Here is a 26,961-nt window from a genome sequence, read left to right as displayed (position 1 = left end):
AAAGATGTATCACAATTGTCTTTCACTTACTTCTCCTATTATCATCATTTCCCTTGATAATATTGAAAAGGAGGTTTGCATTAATTTTGGGACCAGGGAGGCATGTAAATAGGAGACCCTGGAATTGGATTGTATGGGACTATTTGGTGGTGACAAGGAAAATCCAAAGAGACTGCCCAGTCTGAAGTCAGGTCATATGAAGTTTGCTGCTATTGGTGCCTCCTGGGTCCAAACCCTCCACAGCTGTGGCCCGAGGTAGAGCTTCAGTAAGACCTCCTTGGTCCAGCTATTAAAATCTCTCTTGCTAAGGTAGGGATTAGATCATGACTCACTGATCAATGTTCCAGCCATGTTTTCCCAAGTTTAACATCATACAGGCAAAAAAGTGATAACCTTTTAGAATCCTCAACAACGGTGGCTCAGCCTTGCATTTTACCCCTCTGCCTTCCGATTACGCCACTACAAGAGGTGCGAGCCGGCGTCTCATGTAATCATCTGTGATGAAGGTAAGCGATGAAAAGACAAACAAGTGACTCATTTTAATGGAGTTGCTTCAGACAAGAGAAACCTGTAATTTCTCCTAGGCGTGCTTGATGGCCCCATTGTAGAGTGAATCACAGACTTACACAAGCCTCGAAAGCCCGAGCAGTGTTACAGTTCTCAGATCGCCTTCTCTCAACAAGCGGCTGGTTTGCACTGGGCCTCCCGGACTTTCTTTCAAAAAATGGAGAAGCGGGATCGCAGCTGCTGAAACGGGCCCATGGGAGGTGTGAGGGCTGGCACGCGTGATGGTGGGGCCCTGTGGTGGGGTGCTCAGCGCTGACTTCCCACTGGGCGGCCTGATCCCCCGGATGTGGTGAGTACACGGGCCGCACTGGCGCCTCTGTGCTCCCGAAGACAGGATTGCTTTTGCATGTGTTCCAGAATGGGGAACATGTGTCATTTCTGGTGATATTTTCTGGAACGCTTGAATCTGCAGTACCTTCCCTATCATTATTCAGGAATTGGCAAGCTCCAGGTTGAAGTATTTCCTAAGTTTCTTTTGCATTTGTTTTTCTTTAAAAAGTCATTTGTCAGAAACTAATTGCTCACCCCTAGGTGTGAAAAGGCAAAGCACCTCGTCAGACAATTAGACTCTGTTCTCCCGATGTCCTTTTGCTTGATAAATTGGATGAGCAAAGTAGCTTTCAAGGCACTTCCTTTAGGCCGAATGTTTTTTATAAAGCATTCTTTAGTAGTTTTTTCTTTCAGTGAGGCTGACAAAGCTGTCCTTATATCACCTTAAAAGAAAACATTTCCTCCAGTTACTGCTGAAACTTTGTTGCAAAGGCATCGCCTCTCATTCTGAGCAGCCAGTAGAATGCCATCTGGTGGCCTATATCCCTTACCCTCTGAGGGCAATTGTGGGAACTGTAAAGTGTGCATAATAAGGTGCTTTTTTTTCTTTTTTTAAGCGTTAGCCATCCAGTGGGCTTTCTGCGTGGACCATAGCAATTGCCTGGTATATCAATTTCTTTAAAATCTTGATAGAAGTATCAAGATAGTTGGTGAGATGCTAGATGTTTTTCCAGCTCTGAAATTATGTGATTCTTCAAACTTACCAGAATTTGAATCCAGACTGCAATTTTCAGAAAGGATATTGAGCTACAAAGAGACTGGCTAGAAGCCATCTGAAATAGCCCAGGAAAAGAGGTTTCTGATTCTAATACATCTTTTATATGTTTCTTTCCCCATAGGCTCTATAGGAAGCAGCTCACCCATGGCAAGAGAGGGTAAGAGTGACTGAAGGCACTCTTTTATTGAGGCCAAGAAAGACACAAACAACTTGTTTTGTCCTCTGACTCTATAATCAGAGTTCTAATTATGCAGTGGAGTAGATGGAAAATACAGTTGTGAAATTAGGCTGAGGGAAACAAAATGTGCCTGCACGCACACACCACACCTAAAAATGTGGGTCACCCAACTCTAAGTTCCTCGCCCTCCAGCTAACCTTTCTGATCCGGGGGTTGCCATCAGTAGGATTGGCCAAGGGGTGTGAGGTGAGTTGCCACCCAGAAGGCTCGCCAACAAGTGAGGACAGGCCCACCCTCTGGCCATCGGGTGAAATTTCAGTGGCGAGGAACCCTGGGAAAGTGAATGCTTAGTTTGTAAACACTCCCATCCAGCTTACCTTCAGGGGTTTTGCATGAAGAGGTCTGAGAGATGACGCGGGAAGACACATTCCTTCCTGACCCACTGGAGTTACAGTTCCCGGGCTCTACCTTTAAAAACTCCTTTGAGACCCCGGATGCCCACCGTTCAGACAGGTGGGGACTGCCCCAGTCCATGGGACTCAACTCCTGCAGCTCCACCTAGCGCACAACAGAAATAAACACCAAGACCCAGGCAGCATAGCTGTGTTTTTGAATTCAACTCATTCAGAAACTCAGCTCTAGGTTACCGGAAAGATGAGACAAGTAGAAAATGGTATTTAAGAACAGCCAGGGCCTTCTGTGTGTGTCCAGGGAAAGAGTGTTCTATGAGTTCCGACTTTGTGGAGACTGTGGAAAGAGATGCTTGCCCTACCGTGCCCAGGGCTGGCATCACTAATGTGGCATGACATTGTTTCTGGCTAAACCCAGATGGGAGCTTGCAGTCCTTTTTCACATAAGGCTCCAGATAGTACAACAAAGAGATCCATAGGAGGCTGGGAACATTTTTACTTAATTTTCCCGATTCCAAAATTATTTAGGGTTGGAAATATGCTTGTCTGTTTCTCTTATGGTAGAAAAGATGCTTTGTGATTTTAAAATAAAAACTTCAGAAGCTGGCTGGCATCATTCTCTTCAAGGGGGTGATTCACTTCTTCATTTATTTATCCAGCAAATGTTTACTGAGTGTCTATTATATACCTAATACTCGGCTGGGGCAGAGAAACATCCCTCCTATCCAATGACAACCTGAATTTTTTTTTTTGTCTGTTCCATTATACATGACCTAATGTCTCTCAGTGCTGGGGGGGCTAAGAGCACTAAGCCGTGGGCTCTGCTGATCCCATGTCAATAGGGCTTAGGGTGCAGGCAGTGGTGTGGGGGGCACCCGTTGCTGTGGATTCACTGGGGAGGTGGATCCTGAGACATCTTACCTCTGGGGCTGTAGTGTCTAGCTACATTCTCCTGTAAGCCTACGAGGCCAGCAAATGCTATTTTCCTCTCTCTCCCTGAAGTAATCACTCCATCAGAGCAGGGAGTCTGGTCTCCCTTTCAGCAGCCTAGAACTGCTATTTATTATTAAGTGCAAAACAGAGGAGGATTATAGTGGGTAATTCACACTTCTAAGGATGCAGAGAGAGGTGGGTTGTGGAAGCAGGGAGGGACTTGGGACATCACTTTTCTAGTTCTCGAGAAGCTGCTATTCCACGTGGCTTGTTGCTATTATCTCTGAAATAAGTCATCTTTCAGGCCCTTTGGGAACAAGATGTGGAGCCGCCTTCACTGGGTGACTGTTGCAGAAGCTGGAGGGAGTTTATCAATGTCAGAAAACTCTTTATTTGCTGAATTACCACAGAGAGCCACAGACAGGAGTGCTTTCGCACTGTGTTTTCTCTTCTCCTTTTTTATTTTCCATTTCTGAGTCAATTCTCCCTCCCTTGTGATTGCCCCAAACTTCCAGCAGTCACGCCATCCGTGCCTGCCTTCTCTCACCCCTCCACCCTGAGGGTCCCACTTCAGGAGAGTTCTGACTCCTTTCATGGGTGAGATGACGTGTCAGCTGCCTCCGCTCAGGGTTCTCTGCAGCCTGGATGGTTACTGTCTAATGGGCCACTTCGGGTCCTGGTGTGCGTGACTTACAGGAGCTTCCCTAAGGTATTAGCGCAGGGACCGGCATGTTGTAGGTGCCCAAGAAATGCATGTGGAGACTGAGTCAGGATAAACAAATGTGTTCCCAGGTAACATATTGTCCTTGAAGAGCAGCCTTACATTGCCCCAAAATGCTTTTGAGGATCAAGTAAAATTGATAAAACCGAGATGAAATAGTATTTTCACTGCAGGAATTCTCAGAATCTTTGCTATGCATATGTGCATGAGTAAGTGGCTGCAGGGGTTGGTGCTTGTGCACATTGTTTCCCAAACTGATCTGACCATGGAACCCCTTCATCTTTCACAAGACTAGAGTTCTGCAGAAACCCATTTCAGGGCACAATACCTTGAGCAAATACAATACACATCAAACCCTTTATTCCTGAATTCATAGAACTTTTAAGTCAGTGTATACAAGTGTCCTTAACGTTAAGTTTTTCTTACATCCTTTTCTTCTTCAACTTTCAGTGCCTGCTACAAACTGCTGGCAAACAACTGGTAGCCCCTAGGCCTCAATCCCAGGCATAAATATGTATTATCACAGGTCTGTCAGGATGGCTGCTCACTCTTTTTATTTCTCCCCCTACCAAGTATGGGTCTTGATTTAAAAAGCTAGCAACAGTTCTTCCCAACAAAATGTTCTTCTGCCACTGTATCCGAGTGGTTTATAGAACTAAGGAATTTATGAAGACACATAGTTTTGTTGATAAACTGAACATGCTGTGTAGAACCAGGAGTTAATGCATGGTATAAAGGTAATTGAATTGTACTGGATGCAGAAACCTCTGGATTCTCCATGTGGGACAGGACCTGGCTTTGACTCCAGCTGTTCTTCACTTGAAACTAGTAAGCCCCGGGGCCATGCTAGTTGTCCTTGATGAGGTTCACACCTGAAAGCTGCTTCTATCCGGATTGTCCGTGTTTTGCTGATGTTCTTCTAAACAGTCCCTTCTCTTCTTGTCACATTCAATTGAATGTTCAGATTTTGTGTCCTTGTTCTTTTCTTTTCTCATTCATTCAAGAGATAACTTCTTACTAGCAAACATGGTGCTAGGTGTTGGAGAGGAACTTCATTCATATTTTCAGAAGTTACTCAGTTTGAAATTACACCAGTCAAAGTTTACCTTAATTGTTAAGTCTTTCTCAGTGGTGGATCTAAGAAAGTGTGCTTCCTCCATTCTGTTCTGTAAAATATCAACCTCTGATTAGGAATTATACTGGCAATGCTTCTTTTTATTTTTTTAATCCTCCATTTTTAGAGCCCATAGGCACTGCTCATTGTCTGCTCTGCAGAGTATTCTGGCTTTTGGCTTTAGCCAACAACTGAATTCTGGCGGGAGGGATCTCAATCAACTCCTCTGTTGAGAAGAGAAACAACCCAACTGGGACTAACTTGAAAACAATCTAACTGGGTGCAAATAAGACTGTTATGACTCCTCTTGGGTAGTACCATTAAACATTCTCACCCCCACACTTACAGTAATTGAAGGCAGTTTGCCATATAATTATCATACAATGGTATATTGGCTACATACACCAGACAATAATAACAGAAATGATCAAGGAGCAAATTAATTAACCAAAACCCTCTAAAAAGCCAAATGTGCTCAGTTCAAAGTTTGTATTTCTTATCACTTTGCTTATAATGTCATATTGCATGTTAGACTTTCTGCTTAGGAAAATTTTTCTTAGTTTATATGAATAGATGAAATGTATCACTATTTTATAGCATTCCACAAACAGCTTAGTGATCTACGGAGAATGCTTTGACTATTAGATCTTTTATTCCCTGGACACTCTCAGGAACTGTCAACTTAGAAGCCCTTACACGGGTCAGGGGAACATTTTTGGACCCCGTAAATCGCATCCCATCACTATGCCAAAGCTGACTTTCTTCCAGCAAGATTATCTGTAAGCAAAGTTCCTATATTGAAAACTGGACAGTAAAAGTGACCCTTCTCCTGAAGCCTTAGATAGCAAGCATTTTTATGTGTAAATGCTTCGCTTTAGCTGGTCTTCCCCCATTTAACTGTGCATTTCAAACCATGTCCTCTAGGTGGAAGAGAATTGCATTTACCGTCAACATCAGACCTATTATCTGGTCCTAATGGAGGTATCTTTTCTCTCTGACACAGGTACCTTTGGAAAGAGAGTTCAATAGAATTGTAAAGTGTAGCAAAGAGAAAGAGCACAGTAACCACTTTAGTGGGAGAAGTGAACAATTTCCAACTTGATAATGACAATGACTCTTATAGTCTGCATTTCTGTTTTTCAAAGTGCAGGTTATAATCCATTAGAGGATTGTGAAACTTTGCAGAGAATGTCAGAGAGAATAGAGTTGAATACAAAAATGTATGGGAATAGCAGTGTCTTGTTTGTAGGTAGGAAGGATAGGTATTTTTACACAGCATTTTTAAAATATAAAAATTATGTGTTTGTTCAGTGTTATATATGTACACCTATATATGGATACATATGTATGCTTATACATAGATTCACAATGTAAGGTCTGTTTCTTACTGTGTCACAGTCAAAGATTGTTTTGAAAGCCACAGGTGTATATATGGATACATTTAAGACAACTTATAGTGGTTCTTCTGGTACTTTTGTTATGATCCATTAAAAGTCCATCCTAAACAATACTCACATGGCAAATTGCTTAGCGTATCCATCCACCAATTTGCTGCATACCTGAGAACGCCCTTCCATCCACACAGGTAGGATCATGAATTACACACACGCATCCCAGCACCTCTGCAAACCCGTTACCCTACTCTGCTTGTCATCCTGCCGTGTTGCCCTTCCCCTGCTCAGACTTGCTCTACAAGATGAGAGTGTAAATCAGAATAATTTTCCCCTGTTTACTGGGTAGGAACCCAAAGACAATTTTGAACTCAAAGACAATTTAGAAACCTTTCTGTAAGTGCCTGCAGCTTGTCATGTCAGTGGAGGGCTCACTGGAGTCATGAAAGCCCACCCAGCAAGGGTTTGATCCCAGACCAGTGAGTTTTGTTGGCTCGCCGGCCACAGATTGCCTCAGAACCTAGATGGACAAGAATTAGTTCGTCTCCGTTAGAGCACAAGGAGATTTATGTTTGCTGAGGGCTCAGGTTCTGCCTGGCCTTGTTCACGAGATGCAATGTGCAGATGATCTCTGTTCTCACTATTGGCCTGACTTGTCTGTGTCCCCCAGTGGACATCCTTTATGGAAACAGTGGCACCTTTTATTTCCATACCCCCAGCATCTGGTACATTTTCTGGTAAATAGGAGGTACTTGATAAATGTTGGTTGGTACAATGAATGATCATCCTGCATTTTATGAAATGGATGAGAAAACAGGTTCAGAAAGGGTCAAACAGTTCATTAATAGCAGAAATATGATTACAACTTAGGCATTGCTGACTTTGAAGTCCATATGTTCATTTTGTTACATCTGCACTACCAGGAAAATCACTCCAAGGAACTTTCTTACCAATTCATGGTCTTAATTGCCACTATCTTATGAAAACAGTCTGATGATGATGCTCATAATGCTGCTGATGAATTTCAACTGTTGTAAAAATACTTCCTTGGAGATTTGGTTTGGAAAGGTGGAACCAGCATGAAAAAGGCCTTATCACAAGAAAAGAAAAAGTGTGACTACATGTGGTGATGGATGTTAACTAGTCTCTTATAGTGATCATTTTGCAATACATACAAATATGGAATCATTGTGTTGTACACTTGAAACGAATATAATGTTATGTGTCAATTATGTCTCAATAAAAAAAGAAAAAGACAAGAAGCAGAATATGGCAAAAGAATGGAGAGTTGTCTTCTAGTGCATCTAGTTTCTCTGTGCAGTAGTTGATTCCTCTAACGGGGGACTCTCAGTGCTTCCAGTAGCAGACAATAGTGGGTATTCATTTCACTTTAAGTGACTTGACTCCATAAGCCTACAGAGACAGTGCACCGGAGGGAAGTGGTTCTCAATTGGGGACCAAATGATGCCAGGGCACATTTGGTAATGTCTGGGGATATTTTTTGTTTTCACAACTGTGGAGGGAGCTGCTCCTGGCATCTACTGGGTGGAGGCCAGGGACACTGCTAAACATCCCACAGTTCAAAGGACAGCCCCCAGAAGCAAAGACTTATCCAGCCCAAAATATTAACAGCACCACAGCTGAGAGACTCTGCTATAGAGACTGGCTCTCCGGGTGGACCATCTGGCTGGAACTCTCGGCTCCATCACTTTTTATCTCAGTGACCTTGGCTCATAGTTGTTCAATGCTTTATACCTTAGTTTTTCCATTGATAAAATGAAGACAGGAATAGTAACTTCCATCATATTATTAAATGAGTTAATGCAGAGAAAGAGCTAGAACAGTGATTGGCAAATAGGAGTTCTTGATAAGTGTTTGTCTTCCCAATGTGTTTCATTCCTGAGCAAGTTCACTATGGATTCAATGAGACCCAAAAATGACAATGGAACGTTCTTGGGGTGAAAGATTTTATACCCAATTTTATTCCCATGGTGGCAGGTCAATCACTAGAATCCTGTCCACCTAGAGAGAGTCTGCATGCAGCAAGCCTGTCTCTGCCTCTGGGCCTCTCTGTCCCCACAGCCATCTCAGTCTGTCCTCGGTGCTGCCACCACTCCAGTCTCTGCTCTCTTGCAGCCATGCAGCTGTGCAGCCATGCCACCATATCACCCAGAGCACTGGGCAGGGCTCTTCATATAGAGTCAATAGCAACATATTGCCCACACGTGTGTAGTGAGCTAACCAGGTTGGCTAATCAGGGCCAGGTGAGAATCCTGGCCATAGGAACCTTCACTTTATCCACAGTGTTACTATTAAAGAAACTTGTGGATCAAATAATAAGAAATGATACTTTGGTGAATATACATCTTTCCCAGTGCTTCTGTCATACCTTTTTATTATTTACAGAAAGGTCAACAATTGATAGAAAGCCTTTTCTTTTGTACGTTTTAGCTGGTTTGGAAGTAGATATTTGTGTCCTTTCTTGGGACAGGTTGTTTGGTGTGAGTATCTCCGAGCGCCCAGTGGGGTCACTAAGTAGTAGGTGCATCTGCTAAGACTTGTGTTAGTTTTGTGGTGTTATCACCTCCAGCCAGATCCATCCTCATTCACTTCTATTGCAGGTGAAGATCCTAATGTGTGAAAAAATGAAGTCCCGGGCGACCATGATTTGCTGTTTAATGTTATTTCTGGCCACGGAGTGTTCTCACTCCAGATCCAAGATCCAAATAAAAGTAAGTTTGATCCATTCTTAGGTGCTCTCATGAGAAATCTGTCAGTAGTTCTAGATGGCTAAATTTATGACAAATAACATGTCATTTGAGAGAAATTTTCAGATGACTCTTGTTTTCTGAAGAATGGAGCAAAGAAAAGTTGAGGGGTAGCTGGGACTGCAACACCGTATTTTCAAGGTGCAACAGGATGCAGCCATATGGTGGAAAAGTCACTTTTCAAGTCACAGAGGATGTGGACAGGCAGCTGTTGAGAGGAGGAAGATTAGCCTGACAGTCAGGCAATTTTGGTTAAGACGTGAACTTTGCTTCTTGTTACTTGCACAAGATGCTTCAATTCTCTGAGTCTTAATTTCCTTATCTATAACATGAAGGGTGCTTTTTTTTCTTTTACACAATCTTTATAGTCCTTTATAGCCACAAAACAGTCCGTGGTTCTATTATTGTAACTTAGTGATTATTCCCAGTGTCTGCTCATCTCTTCCTCCTCGGGGATATGTAGTATCTGGTGGACACTATTAGCTCCTTTCATAGTTACAGGTAATACAGGCAGAGAACAGCTTAGTGCTATAATTGCCATCTCTGGGTTCTGCCTGGATACTTAAACTTCCCCACCTAGGAACCCAGTCCCCTGACCTGACCTTCAGAGCCCCAGTGACCAGTGTCAGTATCCTGCCTTCTTCGAGGACAGTGTGTTCTTGGTCTTGCTCCCATCCATGTTTCCTTCAGCAAGTTCCTGCTCTATCAGCTTGTGGACCCTCTTCCTAGTTCTGAACACATTCTCTCTTCACATTGATAGAGAACCTGTAAGTTGAATTGAGAGAGAGGAGAGTTCCACATAAAGAGGACCTTTGGGGATTTCTGTTTTACAGGAGGAATATAACCATCAGCATCCTGAAGAGAAATCCAAGGCTGAAAGTATACAAGGTATGTGGCTACAGAATAGTCGTCTGTTTTTGGAAAGGAAGGGCATTGATATTGCAAGTGCATCCCCAGACCGCAAGCTTTCAAAGTGGATAATAATATTTAATCAGTTCTCAGTGTTTATCAGTAGTGAGATTTTCTTACAATTACACCATGATCCATGGCATAGACAGTGAAGCAAGGTGGCAAATACTCAAATGTGTTCTAGAATGGAAGACAAGTATGCATTTTAAAACCTAAAAAAGAACTGTGTGGACTAATGAGCTAATAAGAAGCAGAAGAGGGAAGAGAACAGGATTCATTCATTCCTTCATTCAGTTATTTTTAGGATGCTTAAATGTATGCAACGGTCTGGTGCTGAGAAGTCTACTGAAATGATGTAAGATAGGTATTACGTTGGCAAGACTGGATACTCTCGAGAAGTGGAAAATAAACTCTGGAGGTAACCATTAATAGTAAGACAGTGAGATCATGCTATTCTCCCCCAAATAGTAGGGATAACTGGACTCAGCATGAACTGGCCAACTGTATTTTTGGCAGCAAAAACATCTCTGCAAAGATGTGGAATTGAGGAAGGAGAAAGATAGTCAACATTTATTGAGCATTTATTGCAACATTGATCTAAGTGCTCTGCAAGATGTTGTCTTATTCAATGTTTGTGACAAGACTATGTCACCACCTCCAAACTATATATAGATGAAAAAATTGAGAGGCACTCAGTCTGAATAGCTTACAAAAACTGATACACCTGATTAGATGTCAAAAAAAGATGCAGACCCACTTGTTTCCTTTATCCAGGAATGGAGGCACCCTAGAGTTGTCCAAGCCTTAAATATAGGTGCACTCCTTGCCTTACAGCTATTGGTCACCTCATCTTATTGACTTCAGCACCTTCATACTTCTTTTCTTCAGCATTGTCTACTTCTTTCCATTCCATTGTCACTATCCTAAGGCAATTCTTCCTGGGAGTGCTTTTGAAGGCTTCATTCTTGGGCGCCCTGCCTCAATTCAATCTACTCTACCCATGGGCCAAATTAGGCCTGCCACCAGTTTTTATAAATCAAATTTTATTGGAAGATAGCCATGTCCAGTCATTTACATAGCATGTTTGGCTGCTCTAATGCTGCAAAGACAGAGTTAAGTAGTTGCAGCAAAGACTATATAGCCCAGAAAGTTGAAAATATTTACTCCCTGGCTAGAGTTGTCCTACTTAGTGAATAAAAATATAGGATGCCTGGTAAATTTCAGATAAAAATGAATCAAATTGCATGGGTCATACAGACACCAAAATATATTCATTCTTTCACTAAACACATTCAGTTGATCCTCATTATCTGTGGATTCTGCATTTTCAAATTCTCTTGCTCATTGAAATCTATTTGTAACCTCTACATCAATACTCATGGTGCTTTCTGGATCATTCACACCTGCTCAGAATAGCAAAAAAGTTGAGTCAGTGAAGGTGCACATTCCTGGCTGAACAAGGTGGCCCTCTGCCTTCTTGTTCCAGTTCTCTCCTACTGTATGCAAATGTTTTAGTACCACATGTTATGTCCTTTTATGCTTTCTGTGGGTGATTTTGATGTTTAAAATGGCCCCCAAGTACCATTTTGAAGTGCTATTTTATGTCTCTAAGAAGGCTATGATGTGCCTTACGGAGAAAATACGTATGTTAGATAAGCTGTCATGAGTTATACTGTTGTTGAGTTACAGTGCTCTTGGCTGTGAGTTCCATGTTAGTGAACCAACCAGATGTGTTAAATGAGCTGTCTTCAAATAGAAACACACATAAAACAAGCTTGTATATTGATCGATGAATGGAAGTGTTGTGAGCAGAAGTTTGAAGGAACCTAACCTTGCATTTCCCCTGGGAGCAATGACTAAGTTCTCACTAATTCAGTGTTTGTGGTGGAGGCTTCATAAAACATAACTACTCCAAATGAGAATTGACTGTATTTGAAGATAAAATTAACATTTAACTGGCTTTCTTATTTTATCTGGACACCCTTTTTATCTGGTCCTTTACAGAAGATTTACTGATGACTCCTCTATGCTATTGTTCATTATCCCTTCCAAAACAAATCCAGCCATGTTTTCCGGTAATCCACATATGAACACAGCATTCAAAGTCCTTCACAGCTTGACCACTGCCTTCCATTCTGTCCTCATCTCTTGCTACTGCAGATGCTCTGAACTAGCCTTTCTGAGTGACCTGTGAACCCTCCTTTCCATGAGCTATTCATGCTGCTTACATACTTTACAACCTGCCTGGTGGGCTTTAGTTGTTGCTGAGAATTCTATTCAATGTCACCCCTTCTAGGAAGCAATCCCCAAACCTCCAGAATAAGTTAGATGCCCTGCCAGAGTGGGAAAATGCTAATTAAGCTTCTCTCTTTTTCCTTTTCAGAGAAATGCCATGGACATTGTACTGCTTCTTCCAACTGCAGCCAGTCCTGTGCTCAGCACTTTCATGGAGAAATAGGATTTACATGTCATCAGAACAAGTGGCAAAAATCAACTGAAACCTGTACAAGCCTTTCCGTGGAAGCACTCTTTAAGGTGATGTGTTTGCATATTATTGGCTTCAGGAGACAATTCCTCAGGAGGTGGTGAAGTCATTTTTAGTGTGTTCAGTGTGACAGTAAATCTCAGATCTGGGTTTAGGAAAATCTACAGCGAGTATTAAATTTGTCTCTTCCCATTTCTTCCTTACCCAATCTCTCAGGTACCCTCCTTTCCCCATTCTCTCTCTCTCTTTCTCCCTCTCTGGATCTTTTCTCAAAAAGAGATCTGAAACTCATTTACACAATGGTAAATACTTAGAGGTTGAAGTTACAGCTCTAAAGAAGGATTTGGGTGCCTATTGTGCTAATCAGTTAATCAGCTAAATGTGTCTAGAATCAAATACATTGTGATATCTTTTTCTAATACTTCAATCACTTGACCAAAGGAAAAGAGAGATCTGTGACTTGAGACTAGAAATCCAATGAATAGAACAAATCTCAGTTAAAATGACCATAACCTCTCTTATATTCTTTCACGTAATTGTTTCATTTCCTTCTACCTTCTCTCCAACCTCATAGAAGCACATAGATTTCTGCATTTCCTAAAAATTTAACAGTAGTTTTATAAAGGGATTGTCAGTGGTATCTGTCACTTAGCCTAGGTTCTCATGTAGAGGTCCTTGCAACAAGAGTGAAATTCAAAAGTTAATTAAATGAAGTAAATTATTGCTTTGACTTATCCAAAGTCACATTTTGGGGGATTTGAGGGAAAAGTATGAGGAAATGGACAATTAACTTCTAATCAGTGAACTCAAAACTTTTTGAAATCGCAATTCTTAAGCACTCTGTGTTTGACCACCCATCTTCAAAAACCACTCCCCTTTCCCCTTAAATTCCTTGTAACTCCTCTTCAAAAACAAACTTAAAATAATTAGATAGATTCTGTTTCTAGAATTTCTCCCCATCCTTGGAGAGAACTGTTTTGCTGTAATACTTGAGTTAAGAAACACTGTCCTGAAAGCAAATTCCAATGGGACAGGTCAGTATCCTCATCTCTGAGGGAATTTTGGTAGCATCTCCTGCCTGTCTATGGCCCCATCTTACTCTCTCCATGGTGCTCAGCAACTAATCCATTTTTTAGGTCCATTTGCTTCTTCATCTCCCTTCCCCACATGGATTATTTGTGCCTTTAGCTCCTTCAGTCTGACACCTGTTAAGTCATTAATCATTTTTGAATGACACATTTTTAAAAAAACAGGACTCAGATAGTGCGTCACGCCTTTCTCTGGCAGCAGCATCTATACCTCTGCACATTCCTGACTTTCAAGCTCTAGCCACCATCGGGAGCGTCTCTCAAGGACTCCGCAAGCACTGCCCCGTTGATTATGCCTGCATAGTCGATGCTGTGGAATCATCAGAAGCCACATCTGGAAATATCGCCTTTATAGTGGAATTATTAAGAAATATTTCTACAGACTTGTCTGATAATGTTACTCAAGAGAAAATGAAGGTATTCTTTGTTAACCTGACCATGTTTATTTCAAAATCTTGCATTTTAACAGTTTCAGATGTACTTGTCAGGGTAAAAACTGTAACAGCCACAGCAACCACAGAAACAATAAGCATTTCATCTCAGTTTTGCATATTGAGTCACTCTAGTTTATGGGTTTGTTTTCAAGAAGTTAGAGCATTTTCTATATGTGTTTTGTATGGTGTTAGTATTTTTAAGAAAATATCACACAGGGAGGGCTGTGAGCAAGACTGTGCTTTCTCTAGTGTTTCCCAGATTTCATTCTGTAGAACAAAATGGTTCTGAGAAATGTTAACAGATGTTCCATTTTTGAAAGGAGGATCCATACATAGCACAGCAGATGTAGGAACTCTGGGTTAAACAAAGTTAAGCAGGGTTCCTTATGGCAGGATGTCTCTGAGTTTTAATGTGTTTGAGGAACTTTGACGCTCTGTCTGAGGAACAGAGGCATATGGGATACAGGGTTTCTCAAACTTAGGTTATCGTACCCCCAGCTCATTCCATTAAACAATCTTTAGGTTCTCAGGGGAAACTTGGGTTATACAGATGGCAGTTTGGGATTGCGACTCTGGGCACATAATAAAGCAAGTTCTTTATCTGTGATGCTTTCTCTTTCCTCTTACTATTTTCCTCTCTTTTTTGCATTCTTATACTTTTCTTCCTTTCTGAAGGCTTGCTAGTATGAGACTCTAACAGTACATCTGAAAAGAAAAATGTCAAAGAAGATCAGCTCATTTGATCTTTAGAAATTTCAGACTTCAGAAACCAACTTTGTGCAATGCTGTGTAAAGCCTGACCCTAGTGTCCACTTCTCTCTTTTGCAGAGCTACAGCAAAGTGGCCAGCCACATTCTTGACCCAGCAGCCATTTCAAACTGGGCTTTCATTCCAGACAAAAATGCCAGCTCAGATTTGTTACAGTCAGTGAATTTGTTCGCTGGGCAACTCAGCATCCAAAATGAATCAGAGAACATTGTGGATGAATTCTTCATTCAGACGAAAGGGTTTTACATCAACCACGATACCTCAGAGAAGAGTTTCAGTTTCTCCATGAGCATGAACAATGCAAGAGAAGGTGTCTTAGGAATGATAGAAATTCCCAGGCATGAGCTGCAGAAGTTGCCACCAAATGCATCCCAAGCCATCAGCGTAGCTTTTCCCACCTTGGGGGCAGTTCTGAAAGAAGCCCACTTGGAGAATGTGAGTCTTCCCAGGCCAGTAAATGGTCTGATTCTTTCTGTGATTTTGCCAGACAGATTGAAGCAGATCTTACTCACCTTTGAGAAGATCAACAGATCCCAGAATTCCAGGGCCCAGTGCGTTGGCTGGCACTCCAGAAAAAGGAGGTGGGATGAGAATGTGTGTGAAACGATGTTGGAAATCACGGACAAAGTGAAATGCCGGTGTAACTACACTAGTGTGATGATGTCTTTTTCCATTCTGATGTCCCCCAAATCTATAGACAATAAAGTCCTGGACTATATCACCTACATTGGGCTCAGCATCTCCGTCCTTAGCTTGATTCTTTGCCTGCTCATTGAAGCCACTGTGTGGTCCCGGGTGGCTGTGACAGAGATATCATACATGCGTCATGTGTGCATCGTGAACATCGCTGTGTCACTCTTGACGGCTAATGTGTGGTTCATCATAGCCTCTAACTTTAACAAGAAGGCTCTGGATGACCACTGGTGTGTTGCAGTGACATTTTTCAGCCACTTTTTCTACCTCTCTGTGTTCTTCTGGATGCTCTTCAAAGCACTGCTCATTGTTTATGGAATATTGGTCATTTTCCGGAGGATAATGAAGTCCCGCATGATTGCCATTGGCTTTGCCATTGGCTATGGGTGCCCGCTGGTCATTGCTGTCACCACAGTTGCTGTCACAGTGCCAAAGAAAGGCTACATGAGACCTGATGCCTGTTGGCTTAACTGGGACAATACCAAGGCACTCTTAGCCTTTGCCATCCCAGCCTTGGTCACTGTGGCTGTGAACCTTACCGTAATTGTTGTCGTTGCTCTCAACACTCAGAGGCCCTCGATTGGCAGTTCCAAGTCTCAGGATGTAGCTGTAATGATGAGGATCAGCAAAAATGTTGCCATCCTCACCCCACTGCTGGGACTGACCTGGGGTTTTGGAATAGCCACCCTCATAGATGGCACTTCCCTGATTTTTCACATCATCTTTGCCTTGCTTAATGCTTTCCAGGTAAGTGCAATAGGGAGACTTATTTTATCATTAACGTTAGCTGTGGCATCTCTTACTTATTAAGTGTCAAATTGGATTTGAATGATCAGGCTGGTTAGGTGGACTCTCCTTCCCTCTCTCCTCACAGATCTGCCTGTATCCTTCCTACACTGTCAATGTCAGAAGAAGTTGACCTTCACACATAGAGGACTAGTCTTTGGTCAGGGATGCGAGAGGTTACACTCAGATGTTAATGCTTCAAAACAAGCACAATTTTTATCTTCTCTCAAGTAGTTTGGGAACTCAGTGAAACGACAGCCATTCTCCATAGTATGAAGTGATGGCCCTCGCCATTCTCTTTGGATGTTAACCAGTCTCATACCTCATCTCTGCTATTCCCTGTGAAGTAAATGTAGGTTGTTATTCACTGAGATGGACCTTGCCACCTGATACCCGGTCTTAGAAATATCACTTTTCTCTGGGCCTAAATCTCCTCATTGGTAAGATAAAGATATGGATCTACAATAATCTCTATTGCTTTTATGGTTCTAACTTACTTGGTTTGGCAAGATTGTCTCTCTAAAGATTGTTTCATGACATTTTGGCTGCTGAATTTGCACTCTTGGGAAGCAGTCACTGACCAGCTGCTGCTTTCCATACCCATGGGTGATAGCAAATTTGGCAAGCTCAGATTTTTAATTATGTTTTTAATCAGGGGTTGGCAAACTATGGCCTACTGCCTGTTTTTGTAAATAGTTTTATTGGAACAAGGCCATATTAATTTGTTTATATTTTGCCTATGGCTTCTTTGCAAAGCTGAGTAGCTGTAACAGAGACTGTATAGCCTGTAAAGCCTAAAATATTTATTATCTGGTTCTTTGCAGAAAAATTTTTCCAACCACTGCTTTAAATAATATTAACATAACAGCTTAATAAAGCAGCAAAGTAATTCCTTTTAACATGTCACTATCACTATTACTCTATTTAAAAATGTTTAACAAAAAATAAAGCAGAATTTTAAGAGATGCCTACTCAGATCAAGTATATATCTTACTCATAATTCTTAAACAACTATGGAGAACATTTATTCCACTCTTTCTCTTGCACAACTTTAAAGAGAACTGCTTTTTTTTTGGAAATAAAAAGCTCTTGGACTCATATAAATCTCCCCAAGTCTTGAAGTTAATTTAGTGACTAATTATCTCATCCTATTTTTTTACCTTACAACTTAATTAAATCACAGAAAATTTTGTTCTGTTTTTTTCAGATCATTTCTTTTTCTCTTTTCTTGACAGAAAAATACAAAAACACTTCTAGTTACATACACTCTACATAGCAAGCTTTCTCTGTGATTTACATTTAAAAATGTCAGTCCTTTTATTAATATTTCTTCACCATGAAACTATCGTTAGAAACCTAGGCTTCCCTCCAATCTCATGGCAGGATCCAGATTTTTCTTGAACCTCAACTCCCAGCATTTAAAAAGATTGACTATTAGTTATTGTGATTTTATAGGTGACCAAATAATTTAAATTTGAAGAGGCCCTGGCCTTACAGATCTCTGTAGTTTTCTCTCTTTTATGCATAAAATTCTCCCACCAGCTCAGAGACCCTGAGTATCTGTTTTTTGACTTTTAACTCCAACCAAAAAGAGACTAGAATACAAGTTTAATTTTCTCAAAATACCTTCCATGATCACCACTTTAAACTACAAGATTCTGTGTCACATATTACCATCATCAAAAGTAAGAATATGTCCTTCATATTTGGGAAGATGGTACACAGATTTAATAAGGTTCGCATTTGATAAATATCAATCATTCCCGTGCACAGACCTGAAGGTGATCCTTTTCCTTTGAGGCACACTCAAAGAAATGATTTGCCAATGCATTTTTATCTGAATCAGTAGAAGCTGATGTTTCTAACATCCAATAACTCTCCTAGAAGGATCTAGAAGAGTGGTATTAAAATAACCTGGGATATTGTTTGCAAAACTGTTTTTCATACTTGTATTGAATTTTGCCACAGGGGTTCTTCATCTTGTTGTTCGGAATCATTATGGATCACAAGGTAATTTGAATTTGTTTCACTCACTGTACACAATTTGCATGTGTCTGAGGGAAGGAAGAAGGTGGAGCAGCTTGGATCAGAGAGCTTGGTCCAGGGGAGCTGAGTTTGTCGGGGGTGGTTGAGGCATCAGTTCTGAGGAAGAAAAGAGAAAACTGTGCCTTCTCATTTCCTGCACTTTATCAAGTCAGCAGCAGGCTGTGTGTGTTAGGCGGTGAGAAGAGTAGAAACCACAATCAGAATTTTGATCTTAAACCTAAATCTAGTTATAACTATACTTCAACTTCCATCCAAGCCTTACTATTTGCCAAGCACTGTGCTAAACCATCTCATGCTGCTTCTGCCAGTGTTGCTGGTCTTAAAGGTTCAGGACACAGGTCTCGGGTTTGAGGATGTTGTCATTTCCTTACTGTCATTGCTTCTTTAGATAAGAGATGCTTTGAGGGTGAGGATGACTTCATTGAAGGGGAGATCAAGGGCAGCAGAGGTAAGCCTCTCCCTTTCAGTCTCAATACTGGAGGGGCGGCATCTTCAGCAGAGTTATGAAGAAAACATTACAGCTTAGTATTCAGGATTTGTTAGCAAAGAGAATCATTAGAGCATACCTTCAGTCCTTCATTTCTTCATCCAACAAATGTGGAGTATCCCACTAAAGTTTAAGGACAGTAGAATATATCCCAAGAGAATTTTCCACATTGGATGTCTTTCAACTTCACAGGTAGACCATTGAGATGGGACAACATGAGCCCACGAACATAGATTCATAAAAAATGTGAGAACTGAGAAATGAGAGATGACTTAGATATGAGATTCGAGTTCAACCTTGTCATTTTATAGGCAAGGAAACCAAGGCCCACAGTACTGAAGAGCTTTGCCTAGAGCCACCCAGCGAATCATGAGCACTAGCCTTCTCCTTGCCCAGGGCTCCTCAGTAAACCACACTCCTTGGATTGAAGTATCTGTCCAGTAGTCTCCCCTCATCCCCAGTTCTGCTTTCTGTGGTCAACCGCTACCCAGAAGCAGATGATCCTTTTTCTGGCTTCTGGTCAGAAGGTCAACAGTAGCCTACCCCTATGTCGCAATGCCCACCACAATCCCCTCACTTCATCTCCTCATGTAGGCGTTTTATTACCTCATGTCATCCCAGAAGAAGGGTGAGTACAGCACAAGAAGATATTTTGAGGGAGAGAGACCACATTCCCATAACTCTTGCAATAATATATTATTACAATTGTTTTCTATTATTATTTTGTCAAGTTCTTCTGTGCCTAATTTACTATCAGGTATATATATAGGAAAAATAATGTATATAGGGTTCAGTACTATCTGCAGCTTCACACATCCAACTGGGGATCTTGGAATGTATCCCTCATGCATAAAGGGGGATGACTATTCTTATTGATCTTGAAGATGACTTTTGACCAAACTATTAGTACTTTAAGGTCCCAATTAAAATTGCCACCGTTGCTACATTAATTAGAAAGAAGTTATTTACCAAACCAACAGTTTCTCAGTATAATTCTTTTAAAAATAAACAGAAACTTTGTGGACATTTTGAAAGTCAGCATTATAGTTAGCTAGTATTGATCATGACTTTTAGTACCATAGGTCATCGATTTGAAGATAGGCATTTTCTTCACTTTTTAACATTTCTGAAATTGGAATACATCTTATAATCAATGGCATGTCATGGTTTAATTGGCAAATTGTGTTTTTTTTTTTGTTAGTGGAACATAAAAATAACAATGTAGCTTCCCATGTCAGATTCAGTGAAATACATTAATTTAATTCTGGGTAGCTGTGTCAACTTGGGTACTACTCTTCATGTTTCCATTTTCACATGTTTATCTCTAGGCAGGCATATTCATAAATATAAATATGTGTGCATTTTTGTTAATCCGCTACTCGCTGACATCACTGTTATCTTCCCTCGCCACCACCCCACTTAGAATGCTTCGTTAAAACCAAACAACGGATCTAAGTTAACGCATCGTGGAGGATGACACGTGAGTATTAAAAGGCCAAAGAGAAGCCCCACTTGCTGGTTGTGGAAAACCCCTCAGTGTTCTTGTGAGCACACTATGGCCTGCTGTGTGACATGGAAGTGGGGGGGGGGTAGGGAACAGGTGGATGTATCTTTCAGAGAATGGAAACTTCTTCATTGCCCAGAGCACAAATGAAAATTACGCATACTTTTGAAATCTATGTCATCTCAGGTTATGTGACCAAATCTTAAGCACCCTTTCCTTTCCTGTCCTCAGTGAGAGGATGCGGTCATCACACCTGCACAGATATGGGATGCACCCTTGTGGTCCGCAGCACTCACACACCTAATTCCGTCTTGTCGGTGTGTGGTGACACTTACCATAGCCTTGTTGTTGAGACGGAAGACTTAGTGGATTGAAATCACAAAGCAAGAAGCCTGACTCTCCCTAATGAAGTCGGAGCCCACAGTCATTCCTAAGCAGGAGTGGGTGGAGTTGTGGCAAATTAATTGCCTACCAACCAACCTCTGAGTCATATTTCTACACAGGTGAGCTCAGAGGAAAACAAATATTAGGCAGCCATGAAGGGGAGAATAAGTCATGAAATGGCAGCCAGAAGCCTGAGAGGTAACAGGGGTGTTTGGGCAGGGGTGATTGACCTTAGAGTGGGTTGTCTGGGAGAGGTTTCATGGCCTTTCTGTATGGATACAGCTGAATATCAGGCTTTGTTTTTTAACACCATTTGGCAGCAGGCACATCCCCTTTTGCATTCCTTCCCTTTCTGAGTCACGGCCCATATATTAGACAATGGGGCAAAGCAAAGGTTTGGAACAATCATGGAATCAAAGGCATTCCGAGTTGGAAGAACCCTTAGGATACCTCCTTTGTGACAGATTCTGCAAACCTGATGTTGCAGTGGTGTGGGACAGTGGTGCATGGGGTCTCAGGGGGAGTGGGGAGAGAGAGCTTTGTCATATACATTGAGTGGCACATGTAGGGGGCTGGGAAAACAGGGGAAAACACAAGCATAGCATTCTTAATGAATCACCTTCATATTTTTATATTGGAACTTTACAAAGGGGAAGAGAGGGTACAGTAGAAATTTAAAAAGGTTAGCTCTCCCAAACTTTGCCCATCTCCCTGTCCACAGGGTTCTTCTGTGGTGGAACATCACTATAGCATTTCCTGATTAGTCACTCATCAAGAGGTAGCCCAGATGACCTATTAAAGCTGACCTTCCATGAAGATGACCTGTTTCAGAAATGAGACTGTCTCAGGTGGAGGAGGCCTCACCTCCTGGGGACACTATCCAGGCATTCTAGAGAAGAGAAGCATGGCTGGGGTTTTATCTCCAGCTAGTTGGGTTTTATCACCAGCTAGTATGTGGTTAACTGTAGTAAAAGTTGGACACAATCAGTAGAATCCAAGATCAGAATTGGGAACGTTCACAGGCTTAGCCTGGTATCAGGGGCAAGCAGAGGAAGGAGGGGGAACGCAGTAACAACTCTCCCCGGAGAAGTTTTCGCCACATACGTCACCTTTCAGCTTCTATTTTTGAACCTAGAGGTGGAGGATGACCTGGGGATTGCATTCTTTCTGCATATCCTCTGTAGGTGGCCCTGTGCCTATTGACGTTTCTAACTGGGGCTGTGCTTTTTCCATCCAGACACACATGGCATCAGAGGTGGGTCAGGAGCAGCAGCTGGCACAGGGGCAGACCATGCTGGGGGTCCGACAACTTAGATGACAGCGACAGGGAATTCACTGTACATGAATGAGAGCTGGCAGCGTGAGGGTGGTCTTTCTGCAGAGAGAGGGTCTCTCCAGCCTCGTGGTTTAGAGCAGAATTACAACTCTGTGACCCAGGGTGTTGGTAAGGGCAAGGCAGGGTTGAACCCCAGCAGGGCTAAACCCCTGGGGAAGGCAGGATTTCAGCCCTTAAATCAGAATACACAATCGAAGACTGATGGGGTTTCAGGAGGTAGGCAGAATTCCACTGCAGGAAAAGGGGATAGGAAATGAGAACTGGACCTGCAGAGAATTGAGACTTTGGCCAATAGTGTGAAAGCTTCTCATATCCCAATGACCTGATGAGGGATTTCTCTTAGAAAAAAGGTCAAAACAGGTTTGTCAGAAGGTCCTGGGGTCAGGGAAGGACTGCAGTGTGGTGTAAACAGGGACGTTGCTTTAGGGGTAGATTCTAAATGGGGGGAATCCCAGCAGGGGAGGGAGGGGGAGAGTGTACTTACGGGGCCACGGCTGCACAGCGCCCTCTGCCGTTCACATGAACGGCTGGCCTCTAATTTCACCCAAACAAGGCCTGCTTTACCCCGAGTGATTTCAGGATCACCAGGAAAACTCTACAATCTCTTCATGTATTTGTCTATGTCCAAAACTCACTTAAAGGGTATGGAACTCTTCATTCCACAGAGAGAAATGAGACCGATTGAACAAACACCCCAAGAGAAGCAACACGGTGTTCTATGTAAAGCTGTAATCCAGAGCGAAGGAGTCGTTCTGGAGACAAGCTCAGAGAGTGGAGCAGGCAGAGGGCCCTGAGCAACGCGTTGAGAGGGGAGGGAGCAGCACGGAGAAGGCCCAGGGCCCAGGAAAATACAGCCAGGGGAATAGCCTTCCTGCTGTGAGACCTTGAGGAAATTGCTCAGTGCCTCTGTGCCTCCATTCCCTCACCTGTAAAGCAAGGCTGCTAACAGCCTCCCGGGATGGTTTCGGGATTCAGTGAGCTGACACTTTTAAGAACTCATCGAATGGTGCCTGGCCCAAGTAAGGTGATCAATGAATGCCTGCTGCGTTTCTTACTGTAAACCAGTGTTTCAACCATTTTGCCTAGGCTGACCCACTCCTCAAGGATGCTCCACGTCCTGGGCTGAGCGTTGCGCTCCAGAAGGAGGCTGGGAGGCAGGGCCAGCCATGCTTCCTTGGAAAACTTCCTCTTCCTGCCAAGAGTGACACCTGAGCTCCCAGTGCGAAAGTGTTTGCTGGGGAAAAAGCGAGGATCAGCGCTGGTGACTGACCCTCTGGCCTCCCCATGACCGGCCAGAGCCTGGCTTCTTGGGCAGCCTTGGCAAGATGAAGACAGCCAGCCATTCTGTGACCTCCTGGCCGGGCCGGGGCTGTGGCGGCCCTGCTAGGCTTGGTCTGCTTTCACTCCGAGCCCTGCTCTGTGGCTCCACATGCCCAGTCACCCATTCCTGCATGGATCCTGGGTGCTCTGGGGGACAGGAGCTAGACCCAGGGGTAGGGCTGGGGGTGGGACTGGAGGCTCGGGTGTCAGGAGAAACACTGAATCTATTTTGGAGACCTTAAGTCATGGTAGGGTCCCTCAAGATAAGGAACAGAATTAAAATAAGAGGACTTGTTAGTATGATTAATATTTTAGTCTGTTTTAGACTTTGAGGAAAATAATTTAGCTCCCAGGACCTTGGTTTTCTCATTTGTGAAACAAGGAAAATATTCTTGTAGGTATTATTATGTGCATATGTGTGTGTTAAAATAACTACGTAGAGAAAGATTCTGATTGTTATTTTAGAAATAAAAATGAAAATATTTGCCTTTCACAACTTGCTCATGTGTGAGCTCATTCAAGATGGCCATCCCCCTCGGTACCATGACATTCCTGGGTATCAGCGCCGTTATCCATCTACCTCCACCCACTGAGCAGACCCACAGGAGCCCAGAAGTGCATTCCTACCATGTGCTTAGAAAGCAAGAACCTGGAAAATTTGGCAAATAGCACTACTGTCTTTCAAAGATGTTTAGTGAAATTTCTATTACCAGGTTGGTTTTAAAAAGCAAGCCAGTCAGTAGGGCTGAAGCTGGCCGTGCAGGGGTGGGTAGAGCAATTTGAACAAAGCAGATGCCATAAAGGCCATTCAGTCACCCCCCTTTCACAAACACATGAGTTCCTCTTCACAAGTTGCTTTCAAAACCTTTAGTACCGGTAGGCTAGAAACAGCTGAGGAATGGTTTCAAAAGTAATAATTATTTAAGTGAAATAAATAATTAAGTGAAATAACTACTAAGTGAAAAATTGCCATCAATTTGAAATTATTCTCCTTTCATAAAATTAAAATACATTGTTTATAGTGAGGGACATGAACCTAATCTCTAAATTTATAAAATTTCCTGAGCATTAATATATTCACCCATATTTTCTTCCTGATTCTTGCTACTAAAAACACTTTTTATTTCTCTCAACCTCCACATCTAGACATTTCCTAAGCTGTCTGTCTTTTTAGTGCCTTTTCAGGGAAATATGATGTTGAAAGTAGCCAGTTCTACAATAGCAGAACTATATATTCCTAAAAATCACTGCAATAAAAACCACAGAAATTATGGGAAAAATGGGATTAGAGATATAATATGTGAGCAGCCAGACATGAACCTTAGGTAGAAGTATCTCAGCCCTGAGCAACTCCCCTTAAAGATGAATTTTTTTCTGCAGAATTTTTCCCTCCTGGTAATTCTCATTTTTGGGCACAACTCAATGACTCCGTGGTGGTAGTCCTGTTGAGAAATCCATTTTTCCCATGCATTCTGTGGCCAGGTGGTAGTTTATAATCTCTTGCCCCTTTTCCATGTCCCATTCAGTCCGTTTAGAGGTGTGGCTGAGTGGATTACATTATGTGGCTAAAAAAGTTTGCATTGCAAACAGAAGGGGTGGGTGGCTTTTACCTGGCGTCTGGTTTCCCAGCCCAGCTCTTGAAGAGGTAACACTCTACTCAGGGACAGGGGTGCTGGCGTCCAAAGAGGTACAAGATCTTTGGGAAACAGTCAGTTGAGGGGTGGCCCCACTAAAAACGGTAACCAGAGAATAGAACACTTGCCCCTCTGCCCAACTTCCTCTGGGAGGAGGCCTGCTGAGGCTGAAGACAGGGCAGCGTATGAGGCGCCAGCAAAGGGAAAGGTGTTGCTGATAAACGAGGAGTGTTGGGACTCATTAAACAGGAAATGATCCAGTTACAGAAGATACTTTAAGACATGGCTAGAACCTTTATTCAGGCATATAAAAGGACTATAAAATTCAGGGAGTGAGGGCCAGGAACATCTTGGCCTCAGGTCTGGGGCTTTGGGGATGGAGTAAGTAAGGCAGGACTGGGGTTTGGCTCTGTGATGCCGTTCATACAGAGGAGGGTGGCCCAAGGGGAAGAAGACAGGTTGTGGAGACAGCCAGATGTGTGTTTTACTTCTGTCCTTCCCTCATTCTAGTTAAGATGACTTAGACAAGTTATTTAGTGTCTAGGAATCTCCTGCTTTGCTTATCTATAAAATATACTGTCATATAAACCAGGTCTGATGGTATTGTTTCCGGCAGACACTAGAACAGGCTCTTTGGTCCTTGTCTTCACGTATTAAAAGAATTTAACACTGACAAACACTGAGACTTAGAAGTATGCAAGCGAGCAGTGCACTTTATTAGAGAAGTGAGGCAACAGAAACACTGTGACAGACCAAGGTAGGCCGCTCAAGGTGAGCCAGCCCTGAGAAGAGAATGTCCCTTCACTAGTTATCAGGTCACCGAGCATGAGTAGGGAGGGTTTCCATCAGCATATGTGCAGGTAGATTGCGGGCATACCTGTATGTGGCAGTCATCTCATGTAGCATTAGCATATCAATTCTCCACCCAGGGCTGGGAAATGTAGTGTGATAATGACGAAAAGGCACCTATCAGACACTGTATTTTCCTTACGTGCGTGTCACAACTTGTTTGTGTCTTGGTCCATTGATGATCTGATGAACAGGTCTCTAAACTTAGGACATAGTGGCTGTAAAACGTGTTACATTAGTAGGCTGACATGAATGTCCTCGAGCCTCACAGAGCCAGTGGCTGGAGTGACAAGGCCTTTGGCAGGACTGAGGGATGTAGGGTTGGACTGGTCTCTCCGTTTTTCCTATTATCTCAGAACTGTGGAGAGTAAAGATGGTGTCTAGGAAAGCACCTGCTCTTGTCTAACACATGCTTAAAACTTTGCCATCCTTACTCCTCTATTCATGTGCCTGGGGCTGGGGGTGTGAGGACCCTGCTCCTCCTCTGAGGGTGTTTTTGGCTCTGTGCAATGAGTGGGGTGGTGGTGTGGGTTAGAGAGGTGGAATCAAGGACTTGGGACCTTCATTTGGCTTAACAAGGTTTCTGAGGAGTAAGATATGTCATCTTTTGGTGTCTGGGAAGGGGGTGATGGTAAGCAGTTTTCTGCTTCCCATGGCATGGAAACTATATATATATACACACACACACATACGTACATACATATATATATAATTAAATATATATGTATATATATATATATTTTACCATTTGGATCATATAAACATTTTACATATTAAAAAATTAGTAAATAAAAACATAAACAAGAAAGCAAACATGAAAAGAATACATACCAGGTATATATTACATGATTCAATGCATCTAATTTTCAGTAAAACATATGAGGCGGTGCAATAATGCACAGGAAACTGCAGATCTTTGCTACTTAATAATTTACCCAAATCATAAAACTAGTTGGTGGTAGAATTACGACTCACACTCAGGTTATTATGACTCTGGAATATTTCCCAAGGTCATTCATTATGCTAGCATGTAAACCCCAAACTATTCTTTCCATTATTTCACAGCTGCCTGTGGGCGATTAAATGTCACCCAGTGTTCTCTTCAATG

General features: G+C 42.4%; 1 protein-coding gene across 7 annotated transcripts; it reads left to right on the top strand.

Annotated features, from left to right (window-relative positions):
* Positions 1-608: 608 nt before the first annotated feature.
* ADGRF4 (adhesion G protein-coupled receptor F4) lies at positions 609-23,866 on the top strand. Of its 7 annotated transcripts, none has more exons than XR_012126415.1 (11): positions 614-856; positions 8,984-9,094; positions 9,964-10,018; positions 12,423-12,574; positions 13,778-14,029; positions 14,875-16,254; positions 18,262-18,303; positions 18,728-18,787; positions 20,250-20,306; positions 20,834-20,912; positions 23,137-23,866. XR_012126415.1 is itself a non-coding variant. In XM_073225107.1 (10 exons), exons 2-9 carry the CDS (start codon positions 8,996-8,998, stop codon positions 20,301-20,303), a joined length of 2,094 nt encoding a protein of 697 aa, XP_073081208.1. In that variant the 5' UTR covers positions 614-767; positions 8,984-8,995; the 3' UTR covers positions 20,304-20,306; positions 23,137-23,866. The 7 variants fall into 7 exon arrangements, 5 of the variants coding, with proteins under 5 accessions (XP_073081209.1, XP_017509794.3, XP_073081208.1 ...); XR_012126414.1 differs by lacking the exon at positions 20,834-20,912 and adding an exon at positions 20,562-20,833; XM_073225107.1 differs by lacking the exon at positions 20,834-20,912 and having other exon boundaries at positions 614-767.
* Positions 23,867-26,961: the final 3,095 nt, after the last annotated feature.

The sequence above is a fragment of the Manis javanica genome, chromosome 16 (assembly GCF_040802235.1).
Source record: "Manis javanica isolate MJ-LG chromosome 16, MJ_LKY, whole genome shotgun sequence".
Classification (NCBI taxonomy): domain Eukaryota; kingdom Metazoa; phylum Chordata; class Mammalia; order Pholidota; family Manidae; genus Manis; species Manis javanica.
Note: the sequence above shows the minus strand (reverse complement) of the source record. Positions and strands in the feature narration are given on the sequence as shown.